The 20,421-nt window shown below is 41.0% G+C and overlaps 1 protein-coding gene across 6 annotated transcripts in view; it reads right to left on the reverse strand.

Annotated features, from left to right (window-relative positions):
* Positions 1-2,342: 2,342 nt before the first annotated feature.
* The window catches only part of LOC120997987 (LIM domain containing preferred translocation partner in lipoma), a 367,902-nt gene continuing 349,823 nt past the window's right edge, over positions 2,343-20,421 (reverse strand). For all 6 annotated transcript variants that reach the window (XM_040428389.1, XM_040428384.1, XM_040428386.1 and 3 more), the window contains 3 exons: positions 10,874-11,052; positions 4,821-4,941; positions 2,343-4,735 (listed from right to left, as the gene is read on the reverse strand). In XM_040428389.1, coding sequence (XP_040284323.1) covers positions 4,607-4,735; positions 4,821-4,941; positions 10,874-11,052 — 429 coding nt within the window. In that variant the 3' untranslated portion in view covers positions 2,343-4,606. The remainder of the gene's footprint in view (positions 4,736-4,820; positions 4,942-10,873; positions 11,053-20,421) is intronic.

Below are 20,421 nucleotides of genomic sequence, written 5' to 3' on the forward strand. Positions count from 1 at the left end.
ATTTATGGCAAATATGCTAACACAAGAGCAAAATGTTCCTTTATCTTTGGTGTTGGGAGTTTTCTTTGGAATGATCACTCTACAACAAGGTCTGTATCGTGCAAATATCCCTGACTTTAATGCACTTAGCCTCAGGGTAAAGCAAACTGGGCAACTGATGGCTTGCCAGTAAGCGCTAGAACGAACTGGCTTGGTATGTCCTGCAAAAAAACTAGGAGGCCCAAGGTTGCTGAAACCTGTTAGAGAATGTGCATTCAGATTCTTGTGACATCGGAAACCTGGCAAGGGAACACAGTGTAAACACATACAGATGAAACTCGAAAAATTTGAATATCGTGCAAAAAATTCATTTATTTCAGCAATGCAACTTAAAAGGAGTTGCATTAATGCAACTTAAAATTAGAATATTGTGAAAAGGTTCAATATTTTAGGCTCAAAGTGTCACACTCTAGTCAGCTAATTAATCCATACCCCCTGAGCAAAGGGTACCTCAAAATTGTGACTTTGGGGTTTCATAAGCTGTAAGCTATAATCATCCCAATTATAACAAAGGCTTGAAATATCTTGCTTTGCATGTAATGAGTCCATCTCATATATTAGTTCAAACTTTTAAGTTGCATTACTGAAATAAATTAACTTTGCACAATATTCTAATTTTTCGAGTTTCACCTTTATAACAAGTTATTGGAAAGGCAGTAAGGGTGGTGAGAGTGACTCTTCGTATCAAGGCAAGGAAATTATAGTCATAACACTGAATATTACAAAATGGGAAAATTAGCAACCATTATGGCATCTGGGGTGTCACTCGCAATGGCTACTGTAGTAGCTCTCATCAGAGGAGGACTGGTGGAAGAAGATGCAAGTGCAGAAAGCCTAGTTGTGTGTTTGAAGTTTGGTGATCACTTTAACCTGTGTAAGCTGGAGATATTGGTTGTTCATTATTTCTATAGCAGCTCTGCATGACACAATCATTGCTTTACCAAGAGGCAGACATGACCACCTACTCAAGACAGCATTAAAGGGTCACTCCTGGTCAAGTGAACATGAGAAGAAGTGCTACAATGCTGCACTGGTGTAAACTCAGATATATATATAAGATGTCCTCCAAGTGATGTAACTCGTATTACCGTTGACACATATAGCAGCAGACATGGTTCTTCAAGACAGAACTACTTTTGTCCATGTCTGCTACTCAGAGGGAGAGGATCCACCATCATCAGAATGCTAGTAGATCTGTTCTAGGTAAATGACCAATAAACTGTTTTGCTGCAGGACACAAGAATCCACATTTACACATACAGGATTTTAAAAAGGTGTCAAATATTTGTCTAATCAACAATGGAAAGATACACTCACATACTCAGCAGGGATGAAAAAGCCAATCATGTGGTTCAATGTCAAGATATGACCGTATAGAAATTGGCACATGGCTCAAACGTTTGTGTAAACTTTTGCTTCAGGAGAAAAACAGATAAAGGGTACGGTACCTGATCAGCAGCTCTATACTGCATTCATAACGGATGGGGACATTCTAATGTGGGTAAACTGAAGGGGTATTCCAAATTGACGAGAACCTATCACTCAAGCTGAGCTGGCTGTGGAGAAGTCTAGGGGTGAGCCACCCAGTGGACACTACATTCCATGATTGGCTGTTTCCAAAAGCAGTATTTCAGATTAAAACGCAATTTAATGTAATAATTGACCCTGCTGAGGTAGCGTGACTGCTTACAGGATCCCCTTAAACGTCTACAGGTTTGCTGGCTCTAATAAACACCAAGATACCCTCAGGATACTGTATGACACTAATCTCAAACCCCTTTAAAGCTACAAATCTCAGCTCCTTACTATGTGTACTGCAGATGACAGATAATGCAGATAACATAATGATAAAATTGGTGTTCAGCTGTAAAAGAGGACCTGTCACCTCTCCTGACAACTGTTTTAGTAATTATATACGATAAATTGTCCACACTGCATCTATAACCACACATAGCAGGACACAACGGACCTAGACATTGAGATCTGGCGGATAATACAGTAATCCTTAAAGGGAACCTGTCTCGTTAAACATGGTGTCTAAGCTACATTATACTATTTATATTATTCATTTAAATTTATACTCATTCTGGGCTTTGAAGTCAAGTAGACGGTCCTATCAGCGACTGACCGCTATCTCTGTATACACAGTAACAGAGGGAAGGATGTCAATCACTGATAGGACCGGCTCCTGGTCTTCAAAGCCCAGAATGAGCAGGAATTTACATGTATAAATTACAAGTTATATGGAATCTTTTCTGATAAAACTATATATTAATGTGCTCTGCTTCTCCTGCTCTATAACATGCTGTCTGCAGCTCAAACCCCATGTTCAACATAACAGGTTCCCTTTACCATTTGTATACTTTGTTACAAGAAAATACTGCAATACTTACAATGTATAGCACCGCAGTTATTGGCCAAACTCTCATTTAGCCAACGCCTATCTATCCCAACTCCCCTCCACACTCCATTTGGCTAAGCATGCACAGATGTAACACAGAAAAAAGGAATGATTAACACGTTAAGTAAACTATGTCAGGAAAATGTTAATGGACTTTTTTTTTTTTTTTCCAATGGCTGTTTTGTCATGAGATAATACCATCATATGTGTTATCACAGTTCCTTTTAGATCTGCTACATCTGCACGTGTTTTCATTTGGTAGAGAGAAGAAAACCGCTGCCAAACACTTCTGGAAGCAGCTTATCTTTCAAGATAACTAGAGGATCAGGCATTGAAATGCAACATGCCCGATCTTTAGTTGAGAGTTCCCCATACTCATTAGGTTGTCAGCTGGTCCCATTAAAACAGTGGGCCAGGCCAACAATAGTGTAGTGTGTATGGGGGCCTCTAGGATACTGGATTGGTTTACATAATGTACTGCTTCGAAGCTCTTTACCTAGCCGAGACCTGGGAAGAATGACATCTGAAGATGCCAGTATATTACCCTCCTCCTGCATGGGGTAAGCACAAGGACAGTTTTTTCTATTTTAGTTACAAAAACACACTGATGTTTATGCAAAATGTACCTATTCACACACCAGTCTATAAAGGAACATTTCTGCACATATAGGTTATACCTTAGGCAAACTAGACTGCAGCTCACCTGTACAAAAGGCACAAGGAGTATAATGGCAAACAAATCCTTAGATACTGTAAACAAAAACAAAAAAAAAATATATATATATATTACAGTTTTATTTGGAAATGTATGTGCTTCTCTCATTTCCATAGCTCATACAGAGCTTACAGTATATGCTAAGGAATAACATAAGATAAGGCAAAGAAACTTTAGGCACATGTTCACCTTTTAGTAGACCATTTAAAAATTATTCTAAGAAAGTACGGCAGAAACAAGAGAAAATAAATGACTGACTGTTTTTCCAGTAGTCTTCAGGTGGTTCTGTATTACAAATGAATTTTAAAAAGGGGAGAATGGTGTACAGACCGTCGCATTCATGTCTTAATGTTCACCTGCTATATGGTGGATAGGGATGAGCGAACCCAAACTTTACATGTTTGGGTGGTATAGGAAATCCGTTAACGGAATTTGTAGACGGAATGCAAAACGGAAGCCTTTCTCCGTTCTGCAGCACAGAAAACAAAGTTCTGCATAACGGAAACCAGACGGATCCATTATGCTTGGCCATAGACTTCTATCATGACTGATCAAAACGGAATGGCTCTTAAAAGCTTCCGTTTTTAAGTCCATCTACGAATTACGTTATATTCCGTTATAACAGAATCCATAACTGATTTCCTACACCACCAGAATGCCAAACCTGTAAAGTTCGGGTTTGCTCATCCCTAATGGTGGACACTAATGACCGGCTGCATTCCGATTCTTCTATTCTAGATCCACAACCTGTGCTTTTCAGAGTTACAACATGCCTGCCTGGGACAAAACCTGAGTAATGTGACCTGCAAATAACTGTAAGGCACCTTGTTAGCTTTGTGCATACCTGGATCCCTATCACACCACTAATAGTTTTGCAGCATATAGTTTAATATAGGGTGACAATTTCTAACCTGGGAAAAGGTTTTTATGCTTGCAGATTCAAAACCACGTACCACCAATAAAGCACATTTAAAATACCCATTCACCAGCCGAAGCCAAATTGTGTGCTATATAAAGAAGCGAAGCCATAGAAAAAGATGGGGAGCAGAATACATTGTGGAAAAATGTCCTTCCTCCCTACGTAGATCAACCTGCTTTCTAATATTGGCACAGATCAAGTAGTAAAGATGATGAAGTCCCTCTGCAACCACAGACCTCCTGCCTTATTCAGATCTTTAGCTACGTTGCTAGTGCATCAACTGCGATACAGAGGAGTGAACATACACAAGATACAAGACTCTGACAATTTTAAATACTAAGTGTAATGTAATGAATGAAAAGTGAGTGGAGTAACTAGAAATGTGAGACCTCCTTCCAAAGTGTCTGTGAAAGGAGAAGTTGTACATAGTGTCTAAATGAACCTGACCACAGAGGCAGCTGTTGACTTCGTTGAAAGGAGCAATGAAAAGCATTAAGGACGTTCCTAACATTCAAGTAGAGGCGCTATTCATTCACAGGTCGGTGCTGGACTTGGCAGTGAGAGCCTGGATACGTGCAGAGTTGCAGGACTTGCAAAGGATGTGTCCATCTAATGGGTAGCAGCCTTGATTTTCACCTTCTGATAGAAGACTTCCACAATCCTGTAGAGAAGGCAACCCATATTAACTGCAGACAAGGACTTTGACAGGGAAAGAATGATCAGCATCTTCTCCTGAAAGAACGTACCTCACAGCGGTAACATTGAACATGGAAGTCGCGATCCAATGCTACAATACGAACAGTTTCCTCCTGGCCAGGAGCAGGCATTATAGGCTCCCTACACACAGAACACCTCGGGGCAAATTTCCTGAAAAACAGAGAGGAACAAAATTAATTAAAATCTTATTAAAAATAAATTGAAATACACACACTTTTCTGTCCCGTTAACCCTGTAAAAGGGGACCACAATATTCTGCCGTATTAACCCTGTAACAAGTGGTCCACAGCGATTTAACGTGTAATTACACCATCTCAAAACTTTTGATAGGCACATGTCAGAAACTTTGCTTGGTGGGGGGTCCAGGTGCGGAGACCCCCACCAATCTCTAAAACAAAGGGACAAAAACACTCAGCTGAATATAATCTCTCATTGCTAGCTGAAAATTGGCGCACAGACTTTCTTTCATGCCATCTTCAGCTAGCAAGGAGAAACAGTTCTCAGCTGAGCTTCTGCCCCTACATTTCAGTGATTGGTGAGGACATGAACCCCCACCAATTAAAACTTCTGACATGCCATTATCAAACTTTTTAGAACTGCAGTTACAAGTTTACATTGGCAGTTACACAGGGGTATTCCAATGGATAGGGGATAAATGTTAGATTGCTGGGAGCCCCACCAACCATGAGAACTTGGTTCACTACATTCAAAGAGTGCTGCATTTCACCATCTCTGACCATCCCGTACAGATCAATGGTGGTGTGGGTGCTTGACTAGCGCTGAATTTAAATGGGGACAAGGGTCTCCCATTCTGGTAACTGGTCCCTGCGGTTATTCTCTATCCAGTGGTTAAGGGATAACTTGTTTTAACCAGAATATGCCTTTAAAAATCTACTGGGCAGAATAATTGTGGCTCATGGCTTTCTGGACAAGTGTTTCACCACTCTGCTAACACTGTAAATGACCTTTTAAACTATTCAGCCTCATCCTTGACATTATGATCCTTTTTAAAGACTTTAGTTGTGGTTTATGCAGCGTGTAAGTAGCTCTGTGATCATAGGGGTGTGTATTATATTATAACTGATGGAATGGTTCTATGATATGATCCTATTTGAGAAGTCTGGAGACTGGTGCAGTCCCCTTAGAAGCACTCCATTTCAGTACCCCAAAGGCCGTTTCACTTTATACAGCAAGTGCGACTTACTGAACCTCTGCAAAATATATGTACGTTCAATTGGCTACAGCATAGAAAATAACATACACAAGACACATCCCTTGAGATTTTAAGGCTTTAGGACATTTAAATAAAAGAGAGATCAAAGAAAGAAAGTCAGTCTTAGGAAATTCTTATCAAGCTATCCAGGATTTAAACACAACACCCAGGGATTAAATGGATTAGGGGAGAGAAAGTTTTCATTTCCCTGGCCACGTATAAAGACGTATTTCACACTTATTCAAGAAACCCAACACAAGCCTACGTAAATGAATAAAAAAAGAAAGTCTTAAGGGAACAGCAGAAGCAGCTGGTTTCCTAATTGTTTTATGAAAGGTATCTGTATATTACCGTACTAAGAGTAAGGCTAGTTTGACACTAGCGTTGGACATCTCCAGCAGGCTTTTCTGGATGGTAGAAGCAGCAAAAAGAACCAAACAGGACAAGCACTTATGACTCCTAAATCAGCAGTGTACAGTACAATATTATTGTGCTTGAACAATAGCCAAAACTAATATAATAAACATGGTACCGTCTCAAAAAGCCACATAAACTACATAGAAAAATGAGTCCACAACGTACCCATAAAATATAATGAAGCTTTATTATGTATGCAAAATGGAATATAAAAATAGTCTTGTAAAAAAATTACACGATGCAAGGATAGATGGCAGAAAAAACACCATCCAAAGACCACATCATTACAAATGGGGATGAATATGGTAATATACAGAAATAAATAATGGCTGAACTACATCCACTGAGCAATGCCCTGTAAACAGCGTAACTGCGTCCAAACCAAATCGGAAATAACTATGTCCAGACATGAAGTGAAAAAGCCGGTACTAATATTCAAACCGTACCCTGTATGGGTAGCGGTAGCTTCCAGTAATGCCGGAATAAAGAGAGATCCGACCAGAATGGCCTGCTGAATCTAAAAGTGCTAGTGTGAAACTAGCCTAAGTCACAGAAACAGTGGAGCACCGGCCCGCTTGGCTGTTTCCGTAAGCCCAGCCACCTAGGACAAACCCTTTAACATGTTGAATAAAAGGTAATAACATCTACATTGCATTCTTGATAGCATGCTTCTAGCATCTATTCACAAACCAATAAGATTCTGCATGTAATGTATTCTATACCAGCTACCGTAAACAGATAATTCAGGGAGAATGGTCCATTGGCTGGCGCCCCTATAAGTAATCCTAGGAAAATGTTGGAGACATTTTGCTGTGTTATAAATATTCTCTACCATCACTTCTCCTCAACATTAATGACTAAGCTGTGTTCTGGTGGGGGGGAGTCTCTCTCACTCACAGGATACTGTATGTCTACTGTAGCAAAGCTGAGAATACAATATTACTCCTTAGTTAAGTATCATTCGAATGTGGAGCTGTACACTGATGTTTACCTGTATGAGGCCTGGGGAAGCATCCTGTTGCTGGTCCCTGGAACACACAAATCCTCTATAAGGACTTCAGGAACCAGGTTCTCAACCAGAGCTGCGTGTACTCCAGGGGGGTATACATCCTTGACCACAGACATGGGGAAGCTAATGTAACTTAAAGAGGACCTTTCACCGATTATTACACTATAAACTAACTATACAGACATGTAGAGCGGCGCCCGGGGATCTGACTTCACTTACTATTATCCCTGGGCGCCGCTCCGTTCTCCTGCTATGCCCTCCGGTATCTCCGTTCACTAAGTTATGGTAGGCGGAGTCTGCCCTTGTTCTTCTGTAGCGCTGGCCAATCGCATTGCAGAGCTCACAGCCTGGGAGAAAATAACCTCCCAGGCTGTGAGCTCTGCGCTGCGATTGGCCAGCGCTAGAGCAAAACAAGGGCAGACTCCGCCTACCATAACTTAGTGACTGGAATCTCCGCCTACTATAACTTAGTGAACGGAGATACCGGAGGGCATAACGGGAGAACGGAGCGGCGCCCGGGGATAATAGTAAGTGCAGGGAGATCCCCGGGCGCCGCTCTACATGTCTGTATAGTTAGTTCATAGTGTAATAATCGGTGAAAGGTCCTCTTTAAATGGCTTTGTGCACTGAGCATGCTGTATATATAGAAGAGGCTATGAATGAATGGGACAAAGTTGCAATATCCAGAACAACCGCTATTAAGTGTATGGCAGGCTGGGCATACACAGCTTGTAGAGAATGCAACGCCCATTACAGCACCACATAGATTGTGGAGGTCCGATCTGCTAACATTGATGGCCTATTCTAATTATAGGTCATCAAAATGAAGATCCTGGAAAACCCCTTAAAGTTAGAGTATGTTTGGTCTGGGAAACATGTTCCATATGACAGCTGTAATTCCGGGACTGAACACTGCTTTCCTGGCCCAAACTCACAGCGTCATCATGACTTATGATGCTGTAAGTTCTGTGTGGCTGTGGGTCCACTGTTTGGTCTACTGTACTGTGCTGTGATTTTTTTCTTGCTTAAAAAACAGAAAACGCATGTGCAATGTGTATGGGCGGTTTTTAATGTTTTTTTTTTTTTAAATCAACACTAGGCATGCAAAAAAACACCATTAAAACCCACCAGGAACAAAAGTGTGTGTGAAAGAGCCCTTACAAAACACAGAAATGACATGAGTTTATTTAGGGTTTGGTCAGACAAAGTAGATTGTCCCACAATTCCACAGCAAAATCCATGACAAATCCACCCCAAAATGTGTGACATTCTGGCTTCTGCTGTAGAGGACTGCATGTCCTTTTGTGGATTTTCCAGCTGCAGCCATTTCTTCCCTTTATTTTTATGCCATATCTAATTTCTTGGTTAACATATATTAGGGTAAGAAAAAAATAAAAATAAAGAGGTGTCAACATGGAGAAATATTCAGAAATTTCTCGAGCTTGCTGTCTGAGAAGCTGCTGCAGTTATGCATCTCATGTGATGTGCAAGGAACATGTTCTTCTCAGGTGTTCTATAGAGGAGCCATACTGTGCAGGCCTGCTTATTAGGATTCATCCTTGTCACTGTGCCACAAGTATGAGGGATATGTCTGGTTTGTGTAAAAGAGCTTTGCTCCTCTGTGATGTCAGTTTGGGAAGATAGTTTTTAGCAGCAGTCTGAAGCCATTTCTGTCAGAGACCTCTAATTACATTTTCTCTTGGATTTGAAGACAAAGATACGAGATATAAACTTACAGATGTCAGTTATGATTTCCTGCAGCAATTGAAGGGTGTAATGTGCAGTAACTGCCACAAGAATCCTAGGCCCACTACTAATTACCCACATCCTCTTATAATTGTCTATACACTGTAATCCACTGATCTACTGCAACATTAAAGCGGTTCTCCAGGAATTAAGAAAACGAAAATACATAAATATTACTTTATTATAAATATACTCCCAAATACCTTTCATTAGTTATAATGGCTCGGTTTCTCTGGGGAGCAATCATCAGGGAAAATAAAATGGCTGCTGTCCTAATAACACAGGAGAACAAGTTACTTCACAACACTGAGCTAAAGAGCTGCCTCATCCTCCTCTCTACTCTGCTTGTTAGGGATTATGGTCCTGAATACAGTTTAATATGATCTGCAGCTGAATCTCTGTAGGAACGGAGTTCACGAGGAGACATGAAGTACAGAGAGGAGGTGGGGATGTGACGGTGTCCTTAGGACAGGTTTTGTGCGTAATAATAGGACGGCGGCCATTTTATTTCTCCCAATGATTGCTCCCCAGAGAAAACGAGCCATTATAAATAATGAAAGATATTTGGGAATCAATTTAGAATAAAGTAATATTTAGGCATTTTCATTTTCTTAATTCCCGGAGAACCCCTTTAAGTGCATCTTATTCAGAAATACATTACAACACAAGCAATCAAATTGTTGAAAGATATTTTTATCCTGAATATGTTGCCATAAACCTTCTAGTCTAAGTGATTTTTGGGTAAATGTATGCATTGCCTTCAGGAATGGGAGCAGTCATTCTACCTTACAAAGTCTACAGGTGTCTCCTGGACTTTGCAGAGCCTATTGCACATGATGTCTGATAACCTCCTTTCATGTGCTTCTGCTGTTGGAGGCCCCAAATTAAGTGGTGGATGAGAACCTCAAATTTTGGTTGACTCATACCTTTTAGCAATTTACTGTATGTTAATGGTATACTTGTGATGCTGTAACATAGTCATTTATTTGGCCAGGGTTTTTATAGTGCATTGTGTCAGATGTTGGCTGCATAAGAAAGTATGATAAGGCAATATATACGGGTATAATTCGTATGTTCTAGAATTATTTGACACACCACGTTACACAGACGTAAAGGACCTATCCTATCTCAACATTTATGGCTTACTGCTAGGATATGTCACAAGCGTCAGATAGGTGCAGGTCCAACTCTCTCATGTCCAGAATAGGGCTCCCCAAAGTGAAGGGAGAGCAACTGTTCATGTATGGCCATCCTCCATTCACTGCTTTTGGAGTTCCCGAGATAGTTGAGCGCTGGCTTAGTTATTTCCTGCAGTCCCATAGTGGTGAATGGAACAGTGGCCATGATTGTAGGGCTCACTCCCAATTCATGGCTATCTGGAACTTCTCAAAACAGCCAAGCGCGCTTGCTCTGCTGTTTTTAGAAGTCCTATAGTGAATGGAGAGGACGCCATGCATGCATCATATGCACTTCTTTGCTTCAGATGTTCCATTCTGGAGATTGGAACAAGTCCCAGGGATGGGTTCTGGATCAATATGACATTTGTGGTATATCCTAGCAATATCTTATAAATGTTAAGATGGAACAACCCCTTTCAGAGACAGAAATTAGGAATAAATATTGATCATTCAGAATTATGCCATTTTTTTTTCTATTGAGAATACAGAGCCAATTTTAAGATCTAAATGAAGTCTTACTTGTGGAAATCCTCGATGCAGTGAATGTGTCCAGATGCATCAACAGTGAAAGGAATGCCATCCAGACTGCGGAAGCACACTACACAAATGAAGCACTGAGGGTGATAGGCTTTCCCGGTAGCTCTCAAGATCCTCTCCATGATCGGCTTGGCACAGACATTACACTGCTCCAGCGTACGCTGCAAAAGACAAACACAACATTATTGACACTGGCATGCATTCCACGTCTACAGAGACATGCAGCATCAATATCATTTGGCTGCAAACAAACGTCACCAAGTATCAGCATCCTTATTTACTCAGAGACACAGACCAGACAGACAGAGCATGGTATTCCACCCTGCTGCCATGAGAGGTTTATAATAACTGGAGGACTGGCATTAGACCCTGTCACACACTTATTAAAGGGCATTTTTACCAATTCAACCACTCAAGCTGGAAAGTTTCACCAGTAAACCCACCCTCTGGTCTTGATTGACAGTTGTAGTGTTTTCCTGTATCAGTCTCCACGCTATGCAAAATCATAAAACTGCATTGCACGGCACATGCGCAGGATTCAGGTAATATGTATGAGAATGCTAGAACAATGAAGCCCAGAAAGGAGGGATTGGGACGGTTTGGTAGGGGATAACTTTCTATAACTTGAATACCCCTTTAAGTGTGCAAAATCAACCAATTGCTGGCAAATGTTCCATGTAGCCCACATACAAACCATTCGGAAAGTCTTCAGACCCTTTCACTTTTTTTTGCTCATTTTCTTATGTTGCGGCCTTAAGCTAAAATACAAAAAAGTTCAGGTTTTCCCACCATCAATCTACACTTAATATCCCATAATGAGAAAGTGAAAGCAGATCATAAATGTTTGCAAATTTATTATAAAAGAAAAAAACTAAACTCTTGCATGGACAGAAGTATTCAGAGCTTTTGCTACAGCTGAAATTTAGCTCTGGTAGCTTCACATTTCTCTTGATCACCTTTAAGATGTTTCTACACCTTGCCTGACGTCCACTTGTGGTAAATTCAGTTGACTGGACATGATTTAGAAAGACATAGCCCTGTCTATATAATGTTTCACAGCTGACAATGCATATCAGAGAAAGAACCAAGCCATAAGGATGAAAGAACTGCCTGTAGAGCTCAAAGAGATGATTGTGTACAGGCACAGATCCGGAGAAATGTACAAAAAAGGGGAGAAGTGTTTTGGAGACCGAGAGCCCAAAGGTCACTCTGGCTGAGCCTCCAAAGATCCTGTGTGCAGATGAGAGAAAGTTCTAGAAAGTGGCCAGAAAGAAACCTCTCCTCAGTAAAAGACACATGAAAGCCTGCCTGAAGTTTGCAAAAAAGCACCTAAAGTACTCTCTAACTTTGATAAACAAGATTCCCTTTTCTGTTAAAACAAACATTGAAGTTTTTAGCCTCAATTCCAGGTGTCGTGTCTGGAGGACTAGTCATCACCTGCCCAATACTATCCCTACAGTGAATCATGGTGATAACAGCAACATGCTGTGGGGGTGCTTTTCAGTGACTGGGATAGCGAGACTGGTCAGGGTTGAGGGGAAGCTGAATGGAGCAATGTAGAGAGACATTCTTGATGAAAACCTGATCCAGAGTGCTGTGGACCTCAGGCTAGGCTGAAGGTTCAACCTTCCAAAAAAATTACCCTAATCGCAGAACTAAGACAACAGAGGTGGCTTAGGGACAACGTTGTGAATGTCACTGAGTAGCCTATCCAGAGCCTTGACTTGGACCCAATCGAAGATCTCTGGAGAGACATGAAAATGGCTGTCCATGGACAGTCCCTATCTAACCTGACAAACCTTGAGAGAATCTGCACAGAAAAATAGCAGAAAATCTCCAAATCGTGGAGTGCAAATCTTGTGGCATAATATTCAAGACGACTAGAGGCTATGATCACTGCCAAAGGTGCTTCAACTAAGTTCTGAGAAAAGGGTCTGAGTACTTATGTCAATGCAATATTTTAGTTTTCCCCTTTTCAATAAATTAGCAATGATTTCAAACATTCTGTTTTCCTTTTTCTCATTGTGGGGGAATTAAGTGCAGAATAATGGTGATTTTTTTTTATATTAAAATCACAAGGTCTCAACATAAAATGTGAAAAAAGTGAAAGGGTTTGAAGACTTTTCAAATGCAATGTAGATTGTGAATTGTCTAATGCCAGGACAGTTATTGCATTAGTATTTTCCTATTAAAGCCCCCATACACAGTTGACGTGCCAATGTCTTAAAGGTACAACGGGAGGTTAAAAAGTGGTGACAGATTGCCCTTAACAGAATAGTACCACTGGTACCAGTAAGGAAAAAACAAAAACAAAAAAAAACACTGAATGATGCTGCAACTATTTTCAACCATGTGCCACTTTGTTGTATGTGGTTAGTAAGAAGAGTGTGAGGACTGGCCTCTCTCATCCACAAGGCACAGACATTATTGACCAACAGCCTGAAAAACATCAGTTGCTGTATTTCGCACTTATTCCATGAAACCGATTCATCATTCCGTCATCTATAATTTACCACAGTGGATAATTTCAAATGAAAACTTTGTTTCAGGATTCAAGGGCTGTAATTAGACTGAACTTGGACAGAAACCAACCTAAACATTTCAGAAAGTCCCGTCAGCTACTAAAATAGCCATCAAATCGAAATATAATTTTTTCCTTTAATAAATACCTAACACTATGACAACTTTTCGGAATCCTGGTTTCCTAACCTGAGGTCTATTTTTCAAGTTGAATACTAGGACGCTGTAGTGCCACACACACGTACGGTATGCACGTGTCTATATTCACCTATGCATATGAGTTTCGGGCAGTAGGACCTCCACGATCAGGCACACTAAGAATATACCATCACTTATTATGGTGGGAAAACTTTATACCAGTAACATGGCACATTCAGTGCAGGTCTCATGGTTCCGTCACAACCAGATTTCAGGACTGCTGAATACAACATGCATCCAGTGTTGCTAACATCCATTTTTCTTTTTCTGGATACAACACAAACAGCCAACACTTTTCCGTATGAGACAGAAAACCAAAAAAAGGATAATAAAGATTCTAAGTAATAAAGTACATGTCTATAGATCGGATTCTAATATGAACATATCCACATTCCTGTGACCAGTAAAAAGATAATTACTGTACCATTACAATAACCTGAACAAGTTCCTCTAGCTTCCAAAATTGAGAACATACCTACTTTCAATTCCGGTCATTGACCAGTTTGCTTTCTTAACTATCCTTCAACTTGTGGATAGCCCGGCATACAGCTGTGCTGCAGTAGAAATACAGATGCAGTAGAGCTGAACTGGTCATTGAATGGTTTATGACGGTTGCAGGTTAACCTGACAATGACTATCTGAACTCAATTACATCTTTTGGTATACTGTACTGTATATTATCTTGCATGTTTCATGATATGAAAAAATTAAGGAAATGCACATCAGATTAAGCAGGATGAAGTTTTATAGAAGGTTACATTAGATCAGAAGCATTCTTCTGATAGTAGTACCTATGTCAGCCATGAAATCGTACGGCATCCCCTCTATCATGAGAAGATGCCAAGCGGAATGTGAGCTGCCTCCCAGCTGTGAGGATCACATATGTAGTCAGACATCAGACTGACACATCACCCCGGTGGCACTCCTTTTGTGCAATGAGGACACCTCTGTCTTCTGCTCACGTATACAACACCCTTTAGTTCCATTTCAGCATAGAAAACACTTACAACAAAATGTACAGGACAGTCCATACATAAGAAACAGCACACTGAAGTCCACAAAACAAGTCTACACGGACTCTTCCAATGCAGATGTCCCTTCAACAATGACATTTTTCCTTTGGTCATGACAGATGTTACAAGTAGATTAAATGAACTGACGACCTACACACGACTAAATAGGCATGAAGATGAAAAGTGAAGTATGTCAAGTGGGGTTTGCATGGTTTATACTGCCTGTATATATATGTAATCTGAAATCCATTATCTACAACTTCATGGATAATGGTTCCTTTGAAAAACCATACGTGTATAGGGTTGCTCACAACATCATAGCACTAGAAAGAATCTTTACAACGGATACCGCAGAACAAAAGCATCATAACCTTCCTGGGGATAGAAGTATATTCGTAAAGAAGATCTGGTGCAAGGACATATCTATTTAACATAAAGCATGTAAACGTCATCTATAACTGCATCTTCAGCAATGTTAATAAGTTCTGCAGAAGCCCTAATACCCCATTACACTACATGTATACTCCAGAGCTGGATTCTTTCCCCGTTTCGCTTAAACCAAGGCTATATTTACATGACAGAGAAAAACAGCCACCACACAGACGTTTTCAGAGCAATTTCCATCTATGGCTCTATTCCACATGGCCAATTTTTTTTTAAAGGGCATCTGTCAGCAGATTTGTACCTATGACACTGGCTGACCTGTTACATGTGCGCCTGTGTTGGTCCCATGTTCATATGTGCCCGCATTACTGAGAAAATGATGTTTTAATAATTAAAAAGTGGAGAGGACTCGGCAGTTGCATACAGAGTACAGCCTCTCAGTGTAACGGCTCATTTGCATATATCAAAACTTCACTTTTCATATTATTTACACGCTGGATCCTATTTCTTCCATTTCTGAATTATTGTGAACCTGGTACCATGAAAATACTTTCTAATCTACAGACCGCATGTTACTGAACAAGAAGAGCTGGGAAAAGAGTGTCAGTATTAGGGCGGGTTCACATCACGTTTTTCCCATTCTTTTAACGTACACAAAAACCGTATATGTTAAACGGATGCCTCAGATTTATGCCATACTGTGGCATCCATTCACCATAGAGTTCCACTGTAAAAAAAATTGAAATAAATAAATTACACTTTTTCACCGAACTGTGCAGGATACAAGAACGTGGTGTGCTGCGTTTTTGTATCTTTTTTTTGTAACATATATGTGAAACGGAGGCATAAAACGTGATGTGAACTAGGGCTGCAACGATTAATTGAAGTTATCGATAAAATTCGATAATGGGATTAGTTGTTGATGAATCCAGTTATCGAATAATCAGCCGACTCGTTGCTATGTGGGCGGTCAGGCGCTATGCCTGCGGGTCCTTGAACTTTAAATCAGCGCATCTTTATTACCTTACAATGAAGCTTCAGTAACAGGCAGAGCGGGCGGCGGCGTAACGTCACTCACGTGACGCGCCTGCTTCATTCATAAAGTGGGCAGAGCAGGCGCGTCACATGAGTGAGTGACAGGCAGAGTGGGCGGTGGCGTAACGTCACGTGACGCGCCTGCTACGCCTGCTTCATTTATAAAATGGGCGGAGCAGGGGCGTCACATGAGTGAGTGACGTTACGCCGCCGCCCGCTCTGCCTGTTACTGGAGCTTCATTGTAAGGTACTAAAGATACGCTGATTTAAAGTTCAAGTAAAAGTTACTGCCAGAATAGTCTACTGCTGTGAGCGGTGGGGCCGGGGCTGTTATAGGGAGGGGGATCTGTGCACTGCTATGTGGAGGGGGATCTGTGCACTGCTATGTGGAGGGGGATCTGTGGATGGCACTGTTATGGGGAGGGGGATCTGTGGATGAAACTTATGGGGGAGATCTGTGGATGACACTTATAGAATAAGAGGCTATATAGTGCCATCCACAGATCCCCCCCATAACAGCGCCATCCACAGATCCCCCCCATAACTGCGCCATCCACAGATCCCCCATAATAGTGTCAAAAATTATCTACCAGTGGAACGGACTACTGAACGCTAGACAATTCTTTTCACTTAGCTGAGCTAACAATGGCTTGGGAAAAATAGAATGATCCGGATGTAAAAAAATGAAAGATTCTCAGAAGAATAGTGAATAAACAAGACGTATGATGCTTTGCATGGAACCCTTACAGAATTACTTTAGTGCTGTCAACTATTCTTGCAATGTTATGCTAGACATGAGATATATTAAAGAAGTATCCCCCTGAGAACATAAAAGTGCAGGATTTAGCCGGATATCATGTGCCAAAACTGCTGCATGATGATGGAAGCTTTGCACTGTAGATTGTATAGTACATTACGTTCATTCTAAATATACATGTACATCACAGCGTGGTTGCATTTCATTTGCTCTATGACTTTATGGTACATGTAAAGTGGTTGGTGTCAGTTATCTCGTCAATTAATAACACCCTCTAAAAAAAATCAGCATGTCTGCCCTGGCATGTAATGAAATATAGAGATTAACACTCTCTTGTAAGATTACACTGTGAAGTGGAGGGAGGAATGGCGTCCTGCTCAGAATAGAACCTTTGCAACAGAAAACTAGACAGCCTCCTGACCAGAAATCAGTCCAGCGCGGCACAAAGGCAAAATGACTAAGACATTTGGAAAACATTAGCTGTTCCACTTGCCAGCTCACTTTTAAAATGGATGCCACCAGTGAGCGCGGAGCATTCTTTCCTCACCAGAGTATTGGGACACATACTGTGCATAGGGCAAAAGAGATTTGTAAAACTCTGAGCTGACATTAGGACTATCATTAGTCCTGACATTAGGACTATCAAGCAAAAATAAGTCATAAAAAGAATTAATGGGTTTAAGGAGTGTTCTAAACTGCTAACAGTGTAACTGAATATGGACATACCGGTATCACTTACTGAAAGATCTGACTACCTGAAGAAGAGGTGGTTTAAAGGAGTTGCTCAGGAATTTAAGAAGCAGGAAATGCTGTAAAATAAAAAGTTAACCATGAAGTCACGTACATCATTCACATGACCACTGCAGCCAATCACTGGCTTCAGAGGGCACACACTATACACACAAGGGTCATTGCTGCACATGACATCATCACTGCAAGACCAGCGGGACCCATGATAGCCACAGAGGATTTAACAAGTCATGCTTGGTCAGTTTTTACTGTTGCTCAGATTCATTTATCTCTTGATTACTGTAACTCATTATTAATTTGTCTTCCCCCGTCAATAAACTCTCCCAGTCTCCAATCCATCATTAATGCGGAAGCCGGCTCATCTATCTGTCCAACCACCACATAGATGTCTCCACCCTGCTATAGTCTCTGGTTGGCCATACAGTATAGAAAACAATTTAAACTCGCAAAGCTCTCCACATTGAAGCATCTCCCAACATGTCCACCCAATCCGTGTTCTCCATTCCACCAGTGACTGAAGATAATCCATAATCAAAATCCAAACCTCCCACTACCATCTCAAACACCTTTCTCAAGCCGAGTTATTTCTCTAGAATAAGCTAGCCCCAAACAATCAGAAGAACTCCCAACATCCACAACCTCAATCGCACCCGAGAAAACCCACCTTTTTAGAGTGACCTGTCACATTCCCTAACCTAACTTCTCCAAACCTCATCCCTTCATAAAACAGTATGCCTCACGCCCCACGCACCCAACTGAAGATTGTACATGGTCAAAATCTTATCTAGTTACACAGCATCCACTGACACACCTAAAATCTCTGTGGCTGGTGACGATTCTGAGACAACTGCAGCTTCCATTTCTGACAAAGGCTAGTGACATTGACAGACAACATACATAAGATGTCACAGGCAGTGTATCTGTAGCAACTAGTTTCAGGCAAATCAGCTGAAAACTGGCCTTGCCCTATGCCGACCATGTGAATATAAGCCTCTCTGTGTTTTTATACACATCCACATTTTTCTATATCAGTATTCATTTGCAAGCTCCAAGTAGACCATTGTTCTCGGCAACCAACATACTTTTAACTTATAAATTACAGACCGCTGAAATTAACTCACCTGTCTCTACTTTATTCTGCCGTTAGTATGGGCAGCCCAAAGTTGATGACAGGTTCCCTTTAAGTATCCAAGCAATTCTGAAAAGAATGGATTCTGATGGATGTTAGAAAAGTAGGCTCATGTTTAAGGTGGTAGTCAACTAAATGGACTCTGCACCCTGATCACTATTATGGCTTGCAGTCATGAGATAACTATTAGCACATTATATCCCAACCAGACAAGTCCTAGCCAGGTATCTAACCTGATTATATGGGTGTCTCGGTACACTCAGTGTGACAATATAACACCACATATCCTTGGTGGCCACAATGCCTGCAGCTTCCAGACCGATACCCTAGAGTTTCAGCAGCTGGATCCCATGACAAGGAGCTGATTATCTGGAACATATTTTTGTCAAAGGACATGGCACAATGTAGAGTAAAATCTGAAAATGAAGCCACCAGATATGTACCTGCTACCTCAGTCACATTCTGCCATCCAAATATAAAAAACTTTAGGATGGCAGGAGTTTGTGGCCAATTCTACACAAGGCATAATGTTCTTTTAGTGTTCAGACTACCAGTTTTCCAGGAAAAATATACATTTACAGCTGTTGTGACAAGAGAGACTAAAATAGAAGGTGAACATGAATACTTTATTCTAGTTCTCATTTATAATCAAATTACTTGACATCTGTGAAAAGTACTGAAAGTACCAAAGCAGGTTTCAAATTTATAGCTATTTGGAGAAGTGCCATCAATTTTCTGTGCCCAGGGTTCGCACTCGTCTGTTAAAAGCTTTAAATAAAACATAGAAGAAGTGATTCTCCTGTGTAGTTGGAGAGGAAGACAACTAGAGAACTTTCCACCAATTCCAGTTGTAGCACATTACCCTATATCCACTGTCTCTAGAACTACCACAGTGATGGACTGGGCAGCAGTGAACATGCTGGATCGGTTGCTCCTTTCATTTTGTGGGGCCCCACAGGGTACAGGGTCGCCATTCTCATGACTAGTTTGGGTCCAAGTTCCAAATGATCTAATAGTTATCCCCTGTCAGTAGCGTACATAGAGAAGTAAGGGCCCCATAGCAAAGATCAAACCAGGCCCCCCACACAGGACAGAAGGGTTTCCACCTAAACCCCTTTCAATAACCCTTGGGCTATTTTTTCCACTGCCTCATTTGCTAAAAGTTGTTCCTTTAGAGGGTAGAGTCCTGACCAAGTTTTCACCCCTAGTAGAAGAGGAGATGATCCCAACTGGGCCCCTTCTAGTCCTGGGTCCAATAGCGGTCACATGGTCTGCCACTATGGTAGTTACGCCCTTGTCCCCTGTCATGTAGATTGGGTATAACTTGCTACAACCTAAATACCTCTTAAGGCTGTGTTTACATCTGCGTTGAAGGCTCCACTTCAGATCAAAAACTGCCCTGTTTTTTCCAGTAAAATGACAATATCCCAATAAACCTCATTACAATCAGTGGGGTCTGTTGAGCACCTTTTTTTGTCAGTCATACGGCAGACCCAGCACTGCAGTTATTTTCTTTTTCCTGTTCCTATAACTGGAGTATGAATTTCCTTCATGGTGGAAATTGCAGAAAATCTCAAACTTTGCATTGTTTGGTTAACAGTAAGTTTACGGGAAGCTATCAGTGGCCAAACTTTAAGGGAAATCAGATTGTGATCTACACTGAAGCCCAGAACTAATGTGAATGGCAACAATCTCTGTATAGTGCTGTGGAATAGGTCAGTGCAATATAAGGAACAAATTATGA

Source organism: Bufo bufo, chromosome 4 (genome assembly GCF_905171765.1).
Source record: "Bufo bufo chromosome 4, aBufBuf1.1, whole genome shotgun sequence".
NCBI classification, from domain to species: domain Eukaryota; kingdom Metazoa; phylum Chordata; class Amphibia; order Anura; family Bufonidae; genus Bufo; species Bufo bufo.